Below are 19,224 nucleotides of genomic sequence, written 5' to 3' on the forward strand. Positions count from 1 at the left end.
TTTTTTTTTTTTTTTGTCTAGAAGCCATTATTTATTACTTTTTAATTTCTTGTGGTAAGGCTATGTATGGTTTTGAATAAATACAAATAAACTCTAAATCCAACCCTCATTCTTTCATTTAAATCCAGTTTTCCTTAGACTTTATATAGGACAGCTTCAAAAAAAATGTCCCGGGATTATCATATTGACAGTTTCTGAAATAAATGTCAGTAATAAGAAATAAAAAGCAGATGTGTCATAGTCTACCAGCAGGCTAGTGTTTGTACTTAAGGAACTGTAATCTTCCATGAGCTGACCCCTGCTGAGCCTGACTGCTGCCTGCTGATTGGCTACACACTAAGTAGCAGTAAATTGGCCCACAGCTTCTCTGCAAGCAACAAGCTGCTGCAGTTCTACCTGTCAGTACTTCCAGGACAATGGGTATCTGGTGTCAGAAAGTAACTTTTACAATCACTAGTTAGCTAAAAATAGCTAGTTAGCAAAAACTAGCTCACTATGCATTCATAGCTTGATTTAAGACATTTGAAGAGATCACAGGCTTTCCTCCCAAAGGAAGATGAAGAAGGTGGTCAAGGACACCCGAGCATATTTAACTTTTTCTACTATGGATTTATTTGCTGGGCCAAAACTTTTGGATTTTAAGAATTCACCACCACATCTTCAGTTCAACAAGTATGTCCTGACAGGATACCGGCCTATATCTACTTACAGAGACTGTCTGCGAAGTTTGTTCTATCTGCATAATGAATTTGGGAACATCTATACACATGGTATGGGAAAAAAAAAAATGCATAATTTATACTGTAACGTCTAGAAATTGTTTAACATACAGTATGTTGTAAACTAAGGGAGCTGTAAAGGTGGGGAAAGTGGGGAAATCCCTTGGCTCTCAAAGAGGAGGGGAACCTTCTGAACATGTAATTTAGGGCTACTTTCTCCACTGTTCACCCACTAACACTCTTCAGAAGGGCGCGTAAATTGCATTACATGGGATTACATCTAATCCGCGTTAGAGAGTTACTGGTTTGGAAGTGATGATGTATAATTGGTGTGATCAGTAAAAGTACAGTAAAAATTTTGAAAGGAACTAAAACCAGTTTGTACCAATTCTTTTAATGGATTTTCTTTGGAATTTTATTGGACTAAGAAGTAACATTTCTTATGCAAAGGCACCTAAAATATCAACATGGTTATCAACAGAGTTATTAACAGATTATCAGATTTATTTGATTATCCATACATAATTTTTTAGAAAACTCATGTTAAAATGGATCAAATATGATACATCTCTCAATCATCATTGTATCACATTGCATTGCATCATATTGCATTATTGTGCCCCCCACAATAAAAACTACAGATATAATCTTACTAAGACATAAGCTCTACATATCATCTTATCACTGTAAACCCTAATGCTCAAAATAATTCATTTGTTTGAGTAGGGTAAACTTAAATAAATTAGTTAAATCAAATTAACTCTCATGAGTATTTAGAACGTTTTTTTTTTTCTTTCGAGTTAAAAAAACTGACACATTTTAAGTGATCTGAATTGTTTCACTGTTTTGAGTTGTATGAACATGTTTCATTTAATTTAGACAAACTTAAATTGAACTGAAACTGGGCAGGGATTTCTATTTCCCAGCATGCTTTGCCATGACACTCAAAAGGTAGAGTAAATGATATTGTGTTACATAATAAATTTTGTGCAAGATTAATTTTAAGTAGGAGATTTAAGTGTTTGATGTTTTTCTATGCTAATTTAGAAGAGTTTCTGTTATGTTGGATTTTTGGGGGGTTACCATCATAGTGACAAGTGGAGCATGGGCTTGGTTTAAGAACAGATAAATGTAAAATGATCTATTATTGCTGTACTCATTCAGCAATTGCTATGCTATGTTAATGCTATCGAAAACATTGTTACCAATTAGCAAGTTAGCATTTAGTTAAAACTAGCCAAGTTTCCATTAATAAAATTTAAGTTCAGATTACATAATAATTTAAGTTAAATATATGAATTAGCTTACTCAAATATTTCAAGTTTAATTAAAATGTACAAGTACAAAACTAATTTATGATCCACTTCTGCTTGCTTACACTTAAAAATGTTGATGTAACTGATTACCTCAAATGTTTAGGTAATCTTATTCTATAGGTAAAGTTATTCTGGTTTACTTCAGTGTACTAAGACACATTATTGGGCGACAACTAATATTTATAAGCATTTTATGGAAATAGTCTGCTGTGCTGTAAAGATCTGATTTACATTACAAGCTATCAGAATTTTTTCTTACTTTTAGGTCATACAAATATCAGCAACTGCATCAGGTTTTCCGATTTACAGGGCATGCTGGGTTCAAAAATATATATATATATTATTAAGAATGTTAGTGAATACATATTTGAATTGCTCACAGTACCAACTCTATTGCAGTAGTTAATTTCACTCATACTAAACCAGTCTCATATTGTAACATTCTCTTCTTGGTATTTTGTCCAACAGGTATCCCCTTCATATGTTTTTTGCTGTTTTTGCCTGTGAGTATACCGTGGGCTGAAGTTGATGAGTGGTGGATTGGTGTGGTGCATTATCTGGCTTGTCTGTCTCCCACTGTTTGTTCAGTCTTCTACCATCTCTTCATGAACCATGAGGGTGGAGCGCCTATTTATGACACACTGCTGTGCTTTGACATGGTTGGCGTCTGTCTTGTCAACACTCTTGGTGAGTGCCTAGCAAATTTAGAATTTGCATTTACAGTATCTCACAGAAGTGAGTATACCCCTCACATTTTTGTAAATATTTTATTAACTATATTATTTTTTATCTTTTCATGTGACAACACTGAAGAAATGACACTTTGCTACAATGTAAAGTAGTGAGTGTACAGCTTGAATAACAGTGTAAATTTGCTGTCCCCTCAAAATAACTCACACACAGCCATTATGTCTAAACCGCTGGCCACAAAAGTGAGTACACCCCTAAGTGAAAATGTCCAAATTGGCCCAATTAGCCATTTTCTCTCCCCGGTGTCATGTGACTCGTTAGTGTTACAAGGTCTCAGGTGTGAATGGGAAGCAGGTGTGTTAAATTTGGTGTTATCGCTCTCACTCTTTCATACTGGTCACTGGAAGTTCAACATGACACCTCATGGCAAAGAACTCTCTGAGGATCTGAAAAAAATAATTGTTGCTCTACATAAAGATGGTGTAGGCTATAAGAAGATTGCCAAGCTGCAGCACGGTGGCCAAGACCATACAGCGGTTTAACTGACCCCATCCTGACCCCACTCAGAACAGGCCTCGCCATGGTCGACCAAAGAAGTTGAGTGCACGTGCTCAGCATCATATTCAGAGGTTGTGTTTGGGAAATAGACGTATGAGTGCTGCCAGCATTGCTGCAGAGGTTGAAGGTGTGGGGGTCAGCCTGTCAGTGCTCAGAACATACGCCGCACACTGCATCATATTGGTCTGCATGGCTGTCGTCCCAGAAGGAAGCCTCTTCTAAAGATGATGCACAAGAAAGCCCGCAAACAGTTTGCTGAGGACAAGCAGACTAAGGAACCATGTCCTGTGGTCTGATGAGACCAAGATAAACTTACTTGGTTCAGATGGTGTCAAACGTGTGTGGCGGCAACCAGGTGAGGAGTTCAAAGACAAGTGTGTCTTGCCTACAGTCAAGCCTGGAGGTGGGAGCGTCATGGTCCGGGGCTGCATGAGTTCTACCGGCACTGGGGAGCTACATTTCATTGAGGGAACCATGAATGCCAACATGTACTGTGACATAATGAAGCAGAGCATGATCCAACATATTGGATTCTAACATGATAACGACCCCAAACACACCTCCAAGATGACCACTGCCTTGCTAAAGAAGCTGAGGGTAAAGGTGATGGACTGGCCAAGCATGTCTCCAGACCTAAACCCTATTGAGCATCTGTGGGGCATCCTCAAATGGAAGTGGAGGAGCGCAAGGTCTCTAACTTCCACCAGCTCTGTGATGTCGTCATGGAGGAGTGGAAGAGGATTCCAGTGGCAATCTGTGAAGCTCTGGTGAACTCCATGCCCAAGAGGGTTAAGGCAGTGCTGGAAAATAATGGTGGCCACACAAAATATTGACACTTTGGGCCCAATTTGGACATTTTCACTTAGGGGTGTACTCACCTTTGTGGTCAGCGGTTTAGACATTAATGGCTGTGTGTTGAGTTATTTTGAGGGGACAGTTATACATTCATACTACATGAGCCATAAAAGCCTGATGTGTCAAATATGATGCTTAAGTGTATATTTCATGTTATTTGTTCACACATTTACTATTTTCTGAATGGCGAATGGCACATTGTGAGCTATTTAGGGATAGTGAGTATATCAGACAGTATAAATATGATTTCCATTGGGGTAAATGAAGCGCCTCGAAAAACCGCATAGACATTAACAGCGTTGATGAGTAGAACGCCGGTGCAGTGCACCAACATAAATTAAATTTGTGACTTTCAAACTACACATCTTTCAGATTCAGATTAGTGCTAATTTAATTTTCAATAATCTCTTATTATAGGTTATAGTCTTAAAAATAAAGGTTCCTTATTGGCATCTATGGTTCCATGGAGAACCTTTAACATGCATGGAACCAGATTAAATGTTCTTCACATTAAGAAAAAAAAAAAAAGTTAATTTAAAGGTTCATTGGAGAACCAAAAAAGTTATGGCATCACTGCAAAAAAAAAAAAAAAAAAAAAAAAAAAACTTTTAGAATCTTTATAGTGTATTGAAAAATTCTACAAGAATCCAAGAATCATTGCTTCTTTCAAAGGCCAAAGTTCAGTGCATTTCTGTACTTTCTTTTTGCAGGTGCTCTGCCAATCATTTACATAACTTTGTTGTGTTATCCATCTTCCCGTCGTGTGGCGATGTTGGCATTATCTCCTCCTCTCTGGCTATGGTGTTCACTGTGCTGTCACTGCACGAAGTAACGTGCATCGCCTGCAATCTTTCGTCTGGCAGGCGTTTTTCCGCTTCCTTCTCTTTATGTTGCGTCTGACTGGCGCAGGCAGAGGAAGCCCTGGCTCCCTTCGTCTCTACTTCACCATGGATGCTCTGGCATTGCTAGGAGGACTTGTCAATATCTCCCGCCTGCCCGAACGTTTCAGTCCTGGACGGTTCGACTACTGGTTAAACAGTCACCAAATAATGCACATCATGGTCATCCTGTCCATTCTGTACTTACACTGGGGCATGCTGGAGGATTTAACTTGGTTGAAGGTATATCACTGTCCTAGTGAATAAACTTGCAGAGTGATATGATATTTAAAGAAATCTCGGAGTGATGGTGGTCATATCAATTGTTAATGTAATGGTAATTTCTTTGATATATATTCCAATTTACATCTACAAAATGACAGATGAATTTATACCACAGACGTTGATGGGCACACAACCTGTGATGTCAACGACAATATATGGAAAGAGTCCCTTTTCTTTTAAAAGTTGATAGGCCTATATATTATGCACGCACAATTATATGGTTAGTTGAATTGTACACAATTTGCATTTAGCACTGTTTTTCACTCCTGGCTACAGCCATATAAGAACAGACCTATTTTTGTGTTGAGAACCAAAGAAAACCATTGTACAAATCCCAAAAAAAAAATTGTAAAATAATTTTTGGTGAAGTTTTTGGCAAGATATTGTTAAAAAAATTACATAAGATCTAGTGAAGGGAAACCTCAATACAATGTTAAATGATCATCTTTGAATGTACTTTATGCTTCCAGGGTTCAGAAATTCAATACAGATGATTGTATCCTCGATTTTACAGCATTACTGTTGGCAAACCTGATGATTTCTATTTAAAAGGTGCTATAAATGTGAAATATGAAATGTATATCCATAAAAAATATTATTTGAATTAAACAAGCTGGACTTGAAAGTCTTTCCCTGAAACTCACTGAAATAATCTAGGCACGTGTAGTGAAGGTTTATATAGCATGTACTCTCATATTTTCAATTTTAAACAGTGCAGTATTTGTCATTTTAGACATTGATGACACAAATTGTGTGGCTTATTGATGTGTGCTATTATACTAGAAAAAGGGCAAAAATACAGAACAAGAAGTCACGGAGACCTGTGGATGTGCTCTTCTACTCATTCAGCCACCCAGCAACACCTTAGCATCATGACCAGTGTTGGGGAAAGTTACTTTTAAAAGTATTGCATTACTCTCTAAAAAAGTAACTATTGCATTACTTACATTACTTTTGTGTTACTTTTTCTCACCTGGGCTGGAAAATGTTAAGGCCCTTTCACAACATAAGTGAAATGAATAAGCCTCAGGCTGAAGGAAATGCATATTTATGCCTGTACAATAGAGGGCGCAGCTCAAACAAACCTTTCAGCTGTGCTGCCATTCTAGATTAAAGAAGAAAGGGATACAGGAGAAGGAAGTTCAACACTCTTTTTTCTAAATCTAATTTAAAGTAATTTTTGCTTATTAGTATGGTGAAATTAGATCATTGAAGGTCAGCAGCAAAGACATTCGTAAGTAAAGTGAGATTAAATACATAACTACATTAAATGACACAAATATACTTTAATTATTATAGGTTTGCGTAAAATTCTGAGATTGCATTTCACTGTTTTTATTCATTTTGAGGAATAATGAATGTTTTTGTGCAAGTGAGAGTGTTCACATTTAGAACTACAATAACCATCATGTTTCCACAGCGCACACAACGCCTCTGCACTTTATTTCTCTCAACATGGGGACAGGAGAGCTTTCAGTCAATAAATGTGAAAAAGTAACATTTTGTTGTAAATTGAAAAAGCAATGAGTTACTTTACTAGTTACTTGGGAAAAGTAATCCGATTATGTAACTCAAGTTACTTGTTGTAATGCATTACCCCCAACACTGATCATGACTGACTTTTCACACAGGAAACTGAAGATGAAATTCTGAACCAAGCAGAAAACATTTAAAATTCGCTATGAACTTAACACATACAACTAAAATATAGTCCTTTATGAAGAAGCACAAAATAATGGAGTCAACTACTCACACGTTCCTTTGGAAAAAAAAAGAGGTCTGTTGATGCTATTAAAATGCGGCAGTTACTTTGCTCAAAATCAAAATCTCGATTACTGATCATGATTGTTGTCATTTGAAAAAAAAAAATTTTTTTTTTTTTTTTTACATTTTGTCTGAATTATTGTAATTTCACCTATAAGCAAAAAACCCAAGAGAATGTTAGCTCATACATGTGTTTTATTTTATTCATTTTCTCATCTATTTCCTTGATTTAGATTTTTTTTTAATATGATTTATTATATAAATGAACATTATGAAAACTGGTAAAACTCAAAAGCTAAAACAGTGAAATTCCTAATATTAATTCCAAATTATGTTTTTCCTATTGAAACAATAAGACTTTGTGTTGTCACAGATCGGTGACAGGTCATTTATTCTGCAACCACACTAGCAAACAACATAGTTAAGATTCATGTTTTGATTTATTACAGTTCATCACTGAGAAGGTTTGATTGCAGATTTAGCCAAAGCAATCACCACAAGCGGCTCATGAAGGAACACAGACTGGCTGTATTACACTTTCATTTGCGCAGAATATCACAACGGAACTCCAACCTACGTTTTTCCACAGTGTAGAGAAAGCGTGCAAGCATGGTTGCCAGGTTGCAACAATTAAGTAAAACACAGGGCAGAAAATGTATCCATCTAAAGGAATAGCTAAGATTTTAGGGATTTAAACTCAACATTTGGCAACCCCAATCATAAAAGCTTGTGGAGGCTTGCTAAAAACATTATATGAGATTTTTTTTGGTGAAGAAAATAGGGAGAGGTTTTGGTAAAGTTTAACTTTTTAAAACTACATTTTAGTTTTGTCTTTATTCGTCAACAATAGAAAAAATTCATTTTTGTCATAGATTTGTTATTAAATTAACACTAGGACCAATTAATTAGTAAAAAATTTGAAACCGTATATGAAGCTAAGCATATGCATGGTTAGAAAAACTGGGCTGCTTGCATACAGTAAGCTCATACTGCTATGCTAATGATGAAATTTATATCATGCACACTCTACACATATCAGGGTTGCCAAGTATGTGGTTTTACCCACGGAATTGAGCTTTTTAACTGTTGCCATGGGTTGATTTTTTTTTTCCAGCGTGGCAAAGGTTTGACAGTGCACTAATTGCATTTGCTTGTATTGAAATATTTGATCCATTTTACATTCTACAAATGATATAGATGAGTTTTGTGAAGGAGGGGCACTAGTAGGGAACCTGTGAGCTCCTTGAAAACAGACTGTTTATAATTACTTTTATATAGTGATTTTCACTTTGAAATTGTGTATAACTCATAACAGTGACTGTAAAATATGTATTTTAAGTACGCAAGAGGCAAATTTTGAGTTTTGATATTTGGAATAGGGTCATTGGGCTAGTTTTGTTATCCAGAATTGGCAACCCTGAAACATACCCTAACGTATTCATTAAAAACTAAGTATACTTTGGGTTTTAGTGGCATTGTTGTTAGCCTGTTACACAGCAAACGCAGTCAGTGTGACGTGTGTATTGTGATCAGAGGTATTTCCAAGACAGTGATGTGTAAGATATGAGTCGTCGTCAATGAAGAAAGTAGCTACATTAAATCTAAGCTACATTTTGTCTGGAAACTGCAACTTTGTTGCTAGGTAAGTTTCATTTGCATTTTGCGAGACTAAAATTTCTGTAATATTGTAAATGGATTAAACAACATTGTGTTTATGCTTTAGTGAGTTTGACTATTTGGGTATGTTTGACGTTAACTGTGGCGCTGACAAAGAATTGGTCTATTAAGCAAACCACTTTCTGAATGCACTCCAATCACTGTTGAAAATTAAATTAAAAAATGAAACGAATGGGTGTTATTCTGAGTAGTGTACACAGAAAAGTTGAACATTCAGTAAGATTATTTTGTAACTGCATAAATCACAAATAATCAAAATTATCCACATTTTTGTGATGCTTCAACTGCTTTCAAATCCTTTATTAAGGCCATTATTGGATTCTTATTCCATTTAGTCCTAAATGTGAAGCATTTTCGACCTTTCATACTAGATCCTTTTGCACAAGACCATAATGTTAGTCTTCATCAGAGCTACTGTCCTCCTCAGCTTCAGACACGTCAGCGATGGGGAACCTCAGGATGGCCGCCACTCCACTCAGCTGATTCAACTCTACAGAGACAAATCACACCATTTCAGTCAAATGACGATCCAAAAAAAATTCTCTCTAAAACAAAGACATTGCAAAAGAAACTTACGTTCTCCAGATACATGCAGGCTTGAGAAGATTCTTAAAGGAAAGAGGGGGGGAAAAGTCAACATTATTGCCTGCCGAGAGCAAAATATTTTCCATAAAGCAGACAACACTACAAATATATGACTTCACTGGATTGAAAAGTCATGTATAAATACCTGACAGTTCCTCCATTTTCCTTTACACTGTCTACAAGCCGAACATACCGGCCGCGGGTGGCTATGTCTTGATGTCTATCATAAAGAAGGAAAAAAGTAAGTACATACATATACATTCATTTTTATATTGATATATATTTTTATATTGATATATTGATATACAGTACAGTCCAAAAGTTTGGAACCACTAAGATTTTTAATGTTTTTAAAAGAAGTTTCGTCTGCTCACCAAGGCTACATTTATTTAATTAAAAATACAGTAAAAAACAGTAATATTGTGAAATATTATTACAATTTAAAATAACTGTGTACTATTTAAATATATTTGACAAAGTAATTTATTCCTGTGATGCAAAGCTGAATTTTCAGCATCGTTACTCCAGTCTTCAGTGTCACATGATCATTCAGAAATCATTCTAATATGCTGATTTGCTGCTCAATAAACATTTATGATTATTTTCAATGTTGAAAACAGTTGTGTACTTTTTTTTTTTCAGGATTCCTTGATGAATAGAAAGTTCAAAAGAACAGCATTTATCTGAAATACAAAGCTTCTGTAGCATTATACACTACCGTTCAAAAGTTTGGGGTCAGTAAGAATTTTTATTTTTATTTTTTTGAAAAGAAATTAAAGAAATGAATACTTTTATTCAGCAAGGATGCATTAAATCAATCAAAAGTGGCAGTAAAGACATTTATAATGTTACAAAAGATTAGATTTCAGATAAACACTGTTCTTTTGAACTTTCTATTCATCAAATAATCCTGAAAAAAAATATTGTACACAAATATTTTGTACAATTGTACACATTAAATGTTTCCTGAGCAGCAGATCAGCATATTAGAATGATTTCTGAAGGATCATGTGACACTGAAGACTGGAGTAATGATGCTGAAAATTCAGCTTTGCCATCACAGGAATAAATTACTTTGTGAAATATATTCAAATAGAAAACAGTTATTTTAAATTGTAATAATATTTCACAATATTACTGTTTTTACTGTATTTTTAATTAAATAAATGTAGCCTTGGTGAGCAGACGAAACTTCTTTTAAAAACATTAAAAATCTTAGTGGTTCCAAACTTTTGGACTGTACTTATATATATATATAAAATCAAAAGGCAAATAATGAATTTATTACTTTCAAAAGTACCTAAATAGTTTGTCACTGATCATCAGGACATCGATGGCTAAAGCTTCACTCGCTCTTTCCACATGAGCCAATCTGTCCAGAACAAAAGATTAATAGATGCAAAGACTGTTAAATGATCATGTATCAATAATACGTTACAAGTCATTGATCTGAAACCAGAGGTGTAAAGAGTACCTGAAAACCATACTTGAGTAAGAGTACTGATACCTTACATCGAAAATGACTCCACTGCAAGTTACAAGTAACCAATTCCAATACGACTTAAAGTCTTAAAGTATCCGATTTTAACAGTACTTAAGTATTTAACTCATGCTGAACGTAGGCTTAGAGATGCACTAGTCCTCAACACCTGAGAGACATTGCCAGTGAAATTAAGAAACAATTGATTTGTAAGATGAGAAATGCAAGTTTATTTTCTAAAATCAATAAAACTGAACACATCAATGTTGCAATATATCAAGGTCAATAACAACCTTTTAAAATATGTCTACAAACTCTCAAGTCTCAGTTAATCTCAGGTGCACAAAAAGGCCATAAACCAGTATCCTTCAAAAAGTCTTGTCAATATAGCGGATAAATAAAATAATGTTAAGTAAGTTAAATTGTCAAAGTCTACTGTGTGTGGTGGTTTGAGCCTCATCACCAGCTGTCAATTCTTCATCTAATAAATCAAACACCTGCGATCAGCAACTACCTGCTAAAGCACTCACATTCACGTAAAGTAGCCTTGTTGACAAGTTTTGGGGGAGTAAAGGCAAAATGCACAAGTCAAGATTTAGCACCTTCAATGCTCTTAGATGGCGATATCGCTTCTTTATATCAGAAACAAATTGCTGCAAAAAAAGTTAGCTGGAATTTGTAATTGCATCATTAATCACAAATGTAAAGTACATTTACTTGCTCAAAAATGTAGTCAAGTAGAGAGTAAAAGTTGCCAATATGTTTGATACTCAGTACAACTACAAAGTAGCCAAAAAGATACTTAAGTACAGTAACTAAATACATTTACTCAAGTACTTTACACCTCTGCCTGAAACGCAATGTGTTCTCATTCAGGTTGTGTGTAATATTGAAAGAAATGACTCATTTAAATGGTAGGGAGTTTGATCACCCATAGAAAGCTCGATCAGGCTCCTGTTGAAGCATCTTGTAAAAGTCTTCCAAAGCCTTGACCTCTCCAGCTGCCTAAAACAGAAAAAAAAAACTCAGTAATCAAGAATACACTGTGCTTGCAGAATACAACGAGCTATATGTGCAAATGTACAAATCCAAACTTAGTCACCTTGGTGTCAGACAATCGAGCCGTGACTGCTGGATCACACAGCACTTCTGTAGATGTAAAATCTCATATTTATAATGTCACTTTAAAAACTAAAAGTTTCTAAAAGTTGACTAAAACTTTACAAACTGCTATATTACACACTACATTAAAATTCTCCTTCTCAGTATACACATTTTTGTCCAATCAAATGGTCTTTCGAATCATGCTCGGTCTCCACAAACACACAAACAAAGCGCTCTCATATACTGTATACATGAACTACATGTAAGATTAAATATCTATGCATAAAATTTCATTTTAACACATTTATAAGGCCACCGAGAGTGTTATTTTTGTTTATATGTGGTTTCAATTGTTCCTAAATTTACTATAAATTTAGAATAATTTAGTATGAATGTTCGTACACATTTGTGCGTACATACGGTTAGTAATGAAACCAATTTCACCACATTCAACAATGAATTTCAGAATTCAGTATGCAGAATCCACAGCTTTGTGGCATACTGCAGAGCCCAAATGTGTTATTTGCTCACTTGGTGTGTGTCAAATAGATGACCGTTTTAATAATATTAATATTTCTAAATCCAACATTTATAAACTTGTGAGTCAAAGCACTCATTACACTGAAGTGCATCATCATTAGGATGTGCATAAGCGGTTTTATGTCACTGAACTGGAGCATGCTTTACATAAGATGATGGATATTTTGTGTAAATGATTCAAATAATTTAGCTAATTTATTTGGTTTAATATCTGCATTTAGTACACATTCATAATAAATGTCTGATCGGAGATGGACCAATATCGCTGGTTGGACTATGGTTTGTGGTGCTATGGAGACATTTCTGTTGAACAATACCCTAAGGCAGTTTGATTTGAAACTTTGAATTTATGCTTTTTTTTATTAAAAACTTACTAACTAAAAACAAAAATTAAACAAAATATAGTGCAATCAGATTAAATTGTGTGTTGTTCACCAATCCTCTACCAACATGTCAAGCAGATGCTTATTTATCTTAGAATTGTTTAATTAACTGTACAGCCATGGCCAAAAGTATTAGCAATGGCATACATTTTGTGTTTTGCTGATTCAGTTGTTGCGGTGTTGATTCACATGGTTTCTAGATTATTTTGCAGAGGGATCACATGCTTTTAATAATTGCAAAAAGCTTCATTGGCCAAAAAAACAAAACAAAAACTTTACATTTTTTTTGGCACTGCCACAAAATGACCAGTTAACATCATTTCACTAATCATATCATCAGCACCTGAGAAAATGTGAACAAGTAGTCGTCAGGTGAAATCACTGCATTGAAATTTTGGATCCGTCGCCAGGCAACTTCCCGGATCTAAATCCTATAGAGAACCTGTGGTCAATCCTCAAAAGGTGAGTGGACAAGCAGAAGCCCACAAATTGTGATTAACCCGGAGCACTAATAAGGCAAGAATGGACTGCCATCGATCAGGATTTGGCCCAGTAGCTGATATCCAGCATGCCGGAGCGAATTGTAGAGGTTATGAAGAAAAAGGGTCAACATTGTAAATACTGACTCTTTGCATATATTGAATGGTGTTATACGTTATGCAAAATTCACTTTTACATTAGCTTAGATATTTCCGAGTGAGCCGTACACGGTTCGCCATGTTTATTTCCTTGTTGCAGCATTTAACAGCAGCATTCAAGTAAGAAATTGATTTTACTGAAGTTATTCAGTCAAGAGCAGCGAGTGATTTGCTGTTTTTCTTTTTTATCGTTTGATTCGCATTAGCAGCAGGTATTGTACATTCGGCTGCTGCTACTAATAAACAGATTTAATATACACATGCTATTTCTTTCCCAGTTGTTTACGTTCATAGACATAACCGATTTTTTGCTTATTGAACTTTGTGTGTATTTGATGGTTTAAGCACGATAAGACTCGAAAGAACTTTATTTATTTACAGCTGGCTTTCTGTGCGCACGCTTCGGATGTGTATGCTCAGAAAACCACATATCAAAAGTTTAAACTGATATGGCTTTAAAAAGCAGGCAAATAATAACCTTTGATGATGACGAAGAACTGCAATGTCTCATTAGCATAACTGCAATTCAGATGATAATTAAAAACAAACATTTTATTTGTTGTTGCCAAAGTATCTAAGGCATAAGATGTAAAGGCTCTGCCCCCTCTTCATAAAAGCAGAGTGGGGAGCAGCATCTCATTTACATTTAAAGGCACACACGAAAACAATGTTTTTGCTTCCACCTAAAAAGGAGCAATTAAAACATGTTGGGTAAATCTGGGGACACCTGTATCTTATATATCATAAAATGAAATGCTTATTGTTTTCCAGTATACCATAGAAACATGTGAAAAAATAAATATACAAATACTAAAGCAGCAAATTTTGCGAGAAACAAAATTTGTCACTGCCAAAACTTTTGCCCATGACTGTATTGTTTTACACACTTGCTATGCATGTTGTGTAATCAGCTTTTGTGCTGCCCCTCACACAGTTGTTTCTGTCAAATAAAAGCTAATGTTTTCTGTCAGTGCATGTGCAATACTGCACATTTAATGCTAATGCATCTGTAAAGATGATCAGGCTTTCAATGTTTCTTTATGTCAGGGGTTTCCACTCATGCTCCTGGAGGGCCAATGTCCTGCAGAGTTTAGCTGCAAGTGACATTATTTAATGCTATTCTATTCACTAGGATAATGATTTAAGAACAAAGTTTTCACCTTTTCAAGGCCTCTTCCCTTGTACATTTATAACAGCTATCACCATAAACCTTGGCAAGCCTTCTAGTCAATCATGAAAATATAGGCCCGGTTTCACAGAAAGGGCTTAGATAAAGCCAGGATTAGGCCTTAGTTCAATTAGGACATTTAAGTAGTTTTTATAAATGTGTCTTAGGAAAAAATATATATATATTATTGGTGTGCATCTTGAGACAAAACAATGTCACTGACATACAGTATTTCAAGACATGCCAGTGCAAGTTACTTTCATTTAAAACATGCATTTTAGTCTGGGAATAGTTTAAGCCTTATCTGTGAAACCAGGGGTTAAGGTTTTGCACATCCCTACTTTAAAAGGTGAAGAGAGGATTGAGGAACTCTGACCTTTGAGAGAATATTTGTGTCCAGATGAGGAGTGAACCACCATGAATTTGGATCTGTTCTCCAGAAGAATTTTGCAGTCTTGTCTCACTGCCTCTTTAAAAAGGTATGAGATGAACTGATCTTTCACAAAGCCTGGACTGGCCACCAGAATACACTTCACCACTGAGAAACACATAAAAATTATTCATATATTAGAAAAAAAAGAGTATTTATTTGTCCATTATATCTAATTAAAAAAAAAATAAAAAAAATACCATCAAAATTGAAGTGTCTCAGAATGCCCTGCATGACAGCCTCATAAAATCGGTCCAATGCCTGAAATAGAACACATCAGTGTTACTGTATAAAATGTGTATCATATTTTTTAATACAGTAACAATATTTGCATCCATAATGTTCCAGACATGGCCTGCTCATACTATTACTGGGCAGTGTTTGTGAATTTCTATATGCATAGAACCTACTACAAGCCATATTTCCTGTCTCTTTATTCCTTTTTTTCCACATTCCATTTCATAAGCCATTTACATTCAAACTGAAATCCTTGGTAAAGTTAGAAGTATAGTTCACATTGTTCTACTATCAAATTAATGGAAAAATTGGATTTGGGTGACAACGACCTTTAGCTACCCAACATAAACATCTCGTGGTATCAGACATTTTCATTTGTTTAATATAATGATAAACACAAAAACATTGTCAGATTTATTGTTGCAAAGTTTTATCGGTTCACCTTGTCATGTTGAGCACAGCTGCCTTTCCTCTTGCGGGGAATGGTGACCTCAACCTTCGCCCTGAGTAAGGTCATAGCTGGAGTTACGAGAACCAGATTGGCCAGGCCTTCCTGCATCACGACAGCAGCCACATCTGCTTTTTGAGCGGGATCACATGCCTGCTCTATAAATCAGGATGGAAAAAACAACGACCTGGTGATGAGCAGAGATGGGCATAAATACATGAAAATGTATGTAAAATAAAAATACAAAATACTGTGAAAAAAATTTATTTAAATACGAATACAGTATTTTGAAAATACACAAAATACATGTGAAATTGGCCATTCAGTGAAGAATCACTATTTGGCTAAAATCTATTTGGACCTATTCTGAACGCAAAGTTCCATCTTCTGTGCACCATTTCTATAATCATTCCATTGATTACTAATCATTCAAGATTAGGTGGAAAATAATGTAACAAGATACCGAATTAAAGGTATGTATTAAAGGGATAGTTCACCCAAAAATGAAATTTTTATGTTTATCTGCTTACCCCCAGCGCATCCAAGATGTAGGTGACTTTGTTTCTTCAGTAGAACACAAATGATGATTTTTAACTGCAACCGCTGCCGTCTGTCAGTGGTATAATGCAAGTCAGCGGGAACTTGGACTATAAGAGTAAATAAAACACGACAGACAAATCCAAATTAAACCCTGCGGCTCGTGACGGCACATTGATGTCTTAAGACACGAAACGATCGGTTTGTGCGAGAAACCGAACAGTATTTATATCATTTTTTTACCTCTAATACACCACTATGTCCAACGGCATTCATCACTCGATTCGTTTGGTCTGATCGCGCTCTGACAGCGGCAGTGATGTCTCGCGCATATACTTCAATGAGAGCGAGACATCACTGCCGTTGTCAGAGTGCGATCAGAACAAACGAATCGAGTGATGAATGCCGTTGGACATAGTGGTGTATTAGAGGTAAAAAATGATATAAATACTGTTCGGTTTCTCGCACAAACCGATCGTTTCTTGTCTTAGGACATCAATGTGTCGTCACGAGCTGCAGGGTTTAATTTGGACTTGTCTAAGCAAGTTTTATTTACTCTTATTGTAGAAGTTCCCATCCACTAGCATTATTTGACTGACAGACAGCAACGGTTGGAGTTAAAAATCATCATTTGTGTTCTACTGAAGAAACAAAGACACCTACATCTTGGATGCTCTGGGGGTAAGCAGATAAACATCAAATTTTCTTTTTTGGGTGAACTATCCCTTTAAGTGAATGCAAATAGGCAAGACAAATAAAATAAATATAATAATTTTTCAGCCTGACAGACATGATCACCATCCATTTTTACAAAATAGTTCTAAATTTCAAACATTACATAGTATGTAAAATTGTTATTAGCTAGAAAAGCTCATTTTAATCCGAATATACACTAAAAACACACCAACACATTACCAATTCTGTCCAACACCACACTGTCCCAGACTTTTTTGGCGAGAGTGAACTTCCTGTTGAGCTCCAGCTCAATGGTATGATAGGCACCCATCTATATATGACACAAGACAAGAAATATGACTTTCATTCCAGATTTCACATTTAGACTAAAATAATATATGGAATATCCCCTGAGGGTCAATGCCAATTATAAATGTTTTTCTCATTAATATTCAAATGTATGAAGTATAAATTATATTTTAGGTGTAAATTTAGCATTATAAAAAATATATTTTAGAAAGTACTAAACCATTAAAAATGCACACTGACCTTCACATACTGGTTCTCCTGGATATTTGTTCCTTTGACTCTGAGCTGACAGGCCTGGGAATCAAAGTCTATCGTCTCCACACATAAAGTCAGTGTGGTGCGCACACGTGAACTGCCCACACTGCCCGTGGAGGACTCCGTCTGCACTTTCCTGGTTATGACATCAGATTATTTTCATCATTAAACATATGGGCAAAATCTCTGATATTAAGCATGATAAACCAAAACTGTGAAAAGACAGGTTAGTGTGGTTGGGGGGGGGACGAGGCAGACCTGATGGTTGAGGCTCTGAGGCTGTCGCCCACCTGCAGCAGGTTGTAGGTGTGCCACATATCCTCTGCTTCATCCGGTATTAGGGTCACCTGACTAAAAGAAGGAAATCCAATATAAATTGTTGGTAACAGAAATCATGTTTGCGTTGTCATATACCCTGCCCACGAGGCAGGAAAGGTATCATAAATGTTGTTTCTTACCCTTAAATAATGATGATAAATAACAATATTTCAGGTTGATTCCTTTGTTTGCTTAAAATTTAATGCAATTATAACAACTACTATGGCTATTTCATGGTGAGAGTCAGACTAAATATATATACACAAATACTATTAAAATTTAAAAAAATATATATATTTATATTACACACACACACACATATATATACATATATATATATATATATATATATATACACACATACATATATACACATACATATATACATATATATATACATATACATATACACATATACATATATACATATACACATATACATATTATATATACATATTATATATATATATATATATATATATATATATACACATATATGACCTCAATTCAATAAAAATGTTTTCAAATGAGTCAACCCAAAAACCCTGGCCCTGGATTATCAGTTATTTGAGGTTCAAGCGTAAAGTGCTAGAAAGTGGAACCCCTATTTTATTTGTAGCGTTTAACTATTATTATTATTATTATTATTATTATTATTACTACATTATCATTATTCTCTAATAGCCTAAAACACGCAGCTCCACCCTACTGCTCTCTATATATGCACAGAGGACTCGCCCCATACGGTCAATATGGTGCGCTACAGCAAAGAAAAACACATTTGGGGCTGTGGCAATATTGTGTGTGAAACATTCCAAGTTTGTCAACAAAGCACTGGGTTAACCAACACTGACAGCCTTTTGGGATATATCAGGCGCGTTCCGAGTCAGTTCGACAAACAAAAATGCATTATGTTTTTATTTATACCAAGTAAGTACCCAGGTTTTGTCATATGATACCATTACAGCATGTTGGTACTGCCACAACAGCACTCCACTCGGAAAGCACACATGACGTCCAAAAGTGCTGTACAGATATACACAGTCATGTGTTCTCAAACACTCACCCGGCATTATCCTTCTCGATGTCTTTATGAACCAGCTTCATGGTCAAAAAGGTTAGCTATTCAAAAACAAAATACATATTTGATTGTGAGTGTCCTACTCCATTTAATCGTCGGTTTTGGTAACGTTTCCGCCTCAGAGTTGGCACATTCTGCCACTTTACAATGAATCAGACGATTCGAACTGTCGCTTTCTGATCGCGTCATTGGCTAATAGATTGCGTCATTAGGTCATTTCTATCTTTGGATACTTCCGCAGGTTGAAAGAACGCATCAATTTTATATTTCAAATTTTTTAACAGTACATTTTAT

At 35.4% G+C, this 19,224-nt stretch overlaps 2 protein-coding genes across 2 annotated transcripts; one reads left to right on the forward strand and one right to left on the reverse strand.

Moving 5' to 3' along the window:
• The first annotated feature begins 23 nt into the window (after nt 1-23).
• Nucleotides 24-5,636, forward strand: paqr4b (progestin and adipoQ receptor family member IVb). Its single transcript, XM_048169752.1, is given in 4 exon segments — nt 24-770; nt 2,504-2,722; nt 4,849-4,916; nt 4,918-5,636. Coding segments are annotated over 4 exon segments (867 nt in total). The 5' UTR covers nt 24-556; the 3' UTR covers nt 5,284-5,636.
• Nucleotides 5,637-9,009: 3,373 nt separating this feature from the next.
• Nucleotides 9,010-19,118, reverse strand: pelo (pelota mRNA surveillance and ribosome rescue factor). The gene is made up of 13 exons (XM_048169783.1): nt 18,916-19,118; nt 17,790-17,882; nt 17,517-17,667; nt 17,208-17,298; nt 15,750-15,913; nt 15,271-15,331; nt 15,017-15,178; nt 11,910-11,956; nt 11,739-11,812; nt 10,628-10,699; nt 9,473-9,547; nt 9,319-9,350; nt 9,010-9,232 (listed from the first exon to the last, which is right to left on the reverse strand). Exons 1-13 carry the CDS (start codon nt 18,954-18,956, stop codon nt 9,138-9,140), a joined length of 1,158 nt encoding a protein of 385 aa, XP_048025740.1. The 5' UTR covers nt 18,957-19,118; the 3' UTR covers nt 9,010-9,137.
• Between the last annotated feature and the right edge of the window lie 106 nt (nt 19,119-19,224).

The sequence above is a fragment of the Megalobrama amblycephala genome, linkage group LG20, assembly GCF_018812025.1.
Source record: "Megalobrama amblycephala isolate DHTTF-2021 linkage group LG20, ASM1881202v1, whole genome shotgun sequence".
Lineage (NCBI taxonomy): Eukaryota > Metazoa > Chordata > Actinopteri > Cypriniformes > Xenocyprididae > Megalobrama > Megalobrama amblycephala.

Coding starts and splice junctions, on each gene's coding strand:
- pelo (XM_048169783.1), bottom strand. CDS start 18,956: ATGAAGCTGGTTCATAAAGACATCGAGAAGGATAATGCCGG. Junction 15,914..17,207: donor TGTGGTGTTGGACAGAATTG/GTAATGTGTTGG, acceptor CCTGATTTATAG/AGCAGGCATGTGATCCCGCT. Junction 10,700..11,738: donor CCTGATCGAGCTTTCTATGG/GTGATCAAACTC, acceptor TGTTCTGGACAG/ATTGGCTCATGTGGAAAGAG.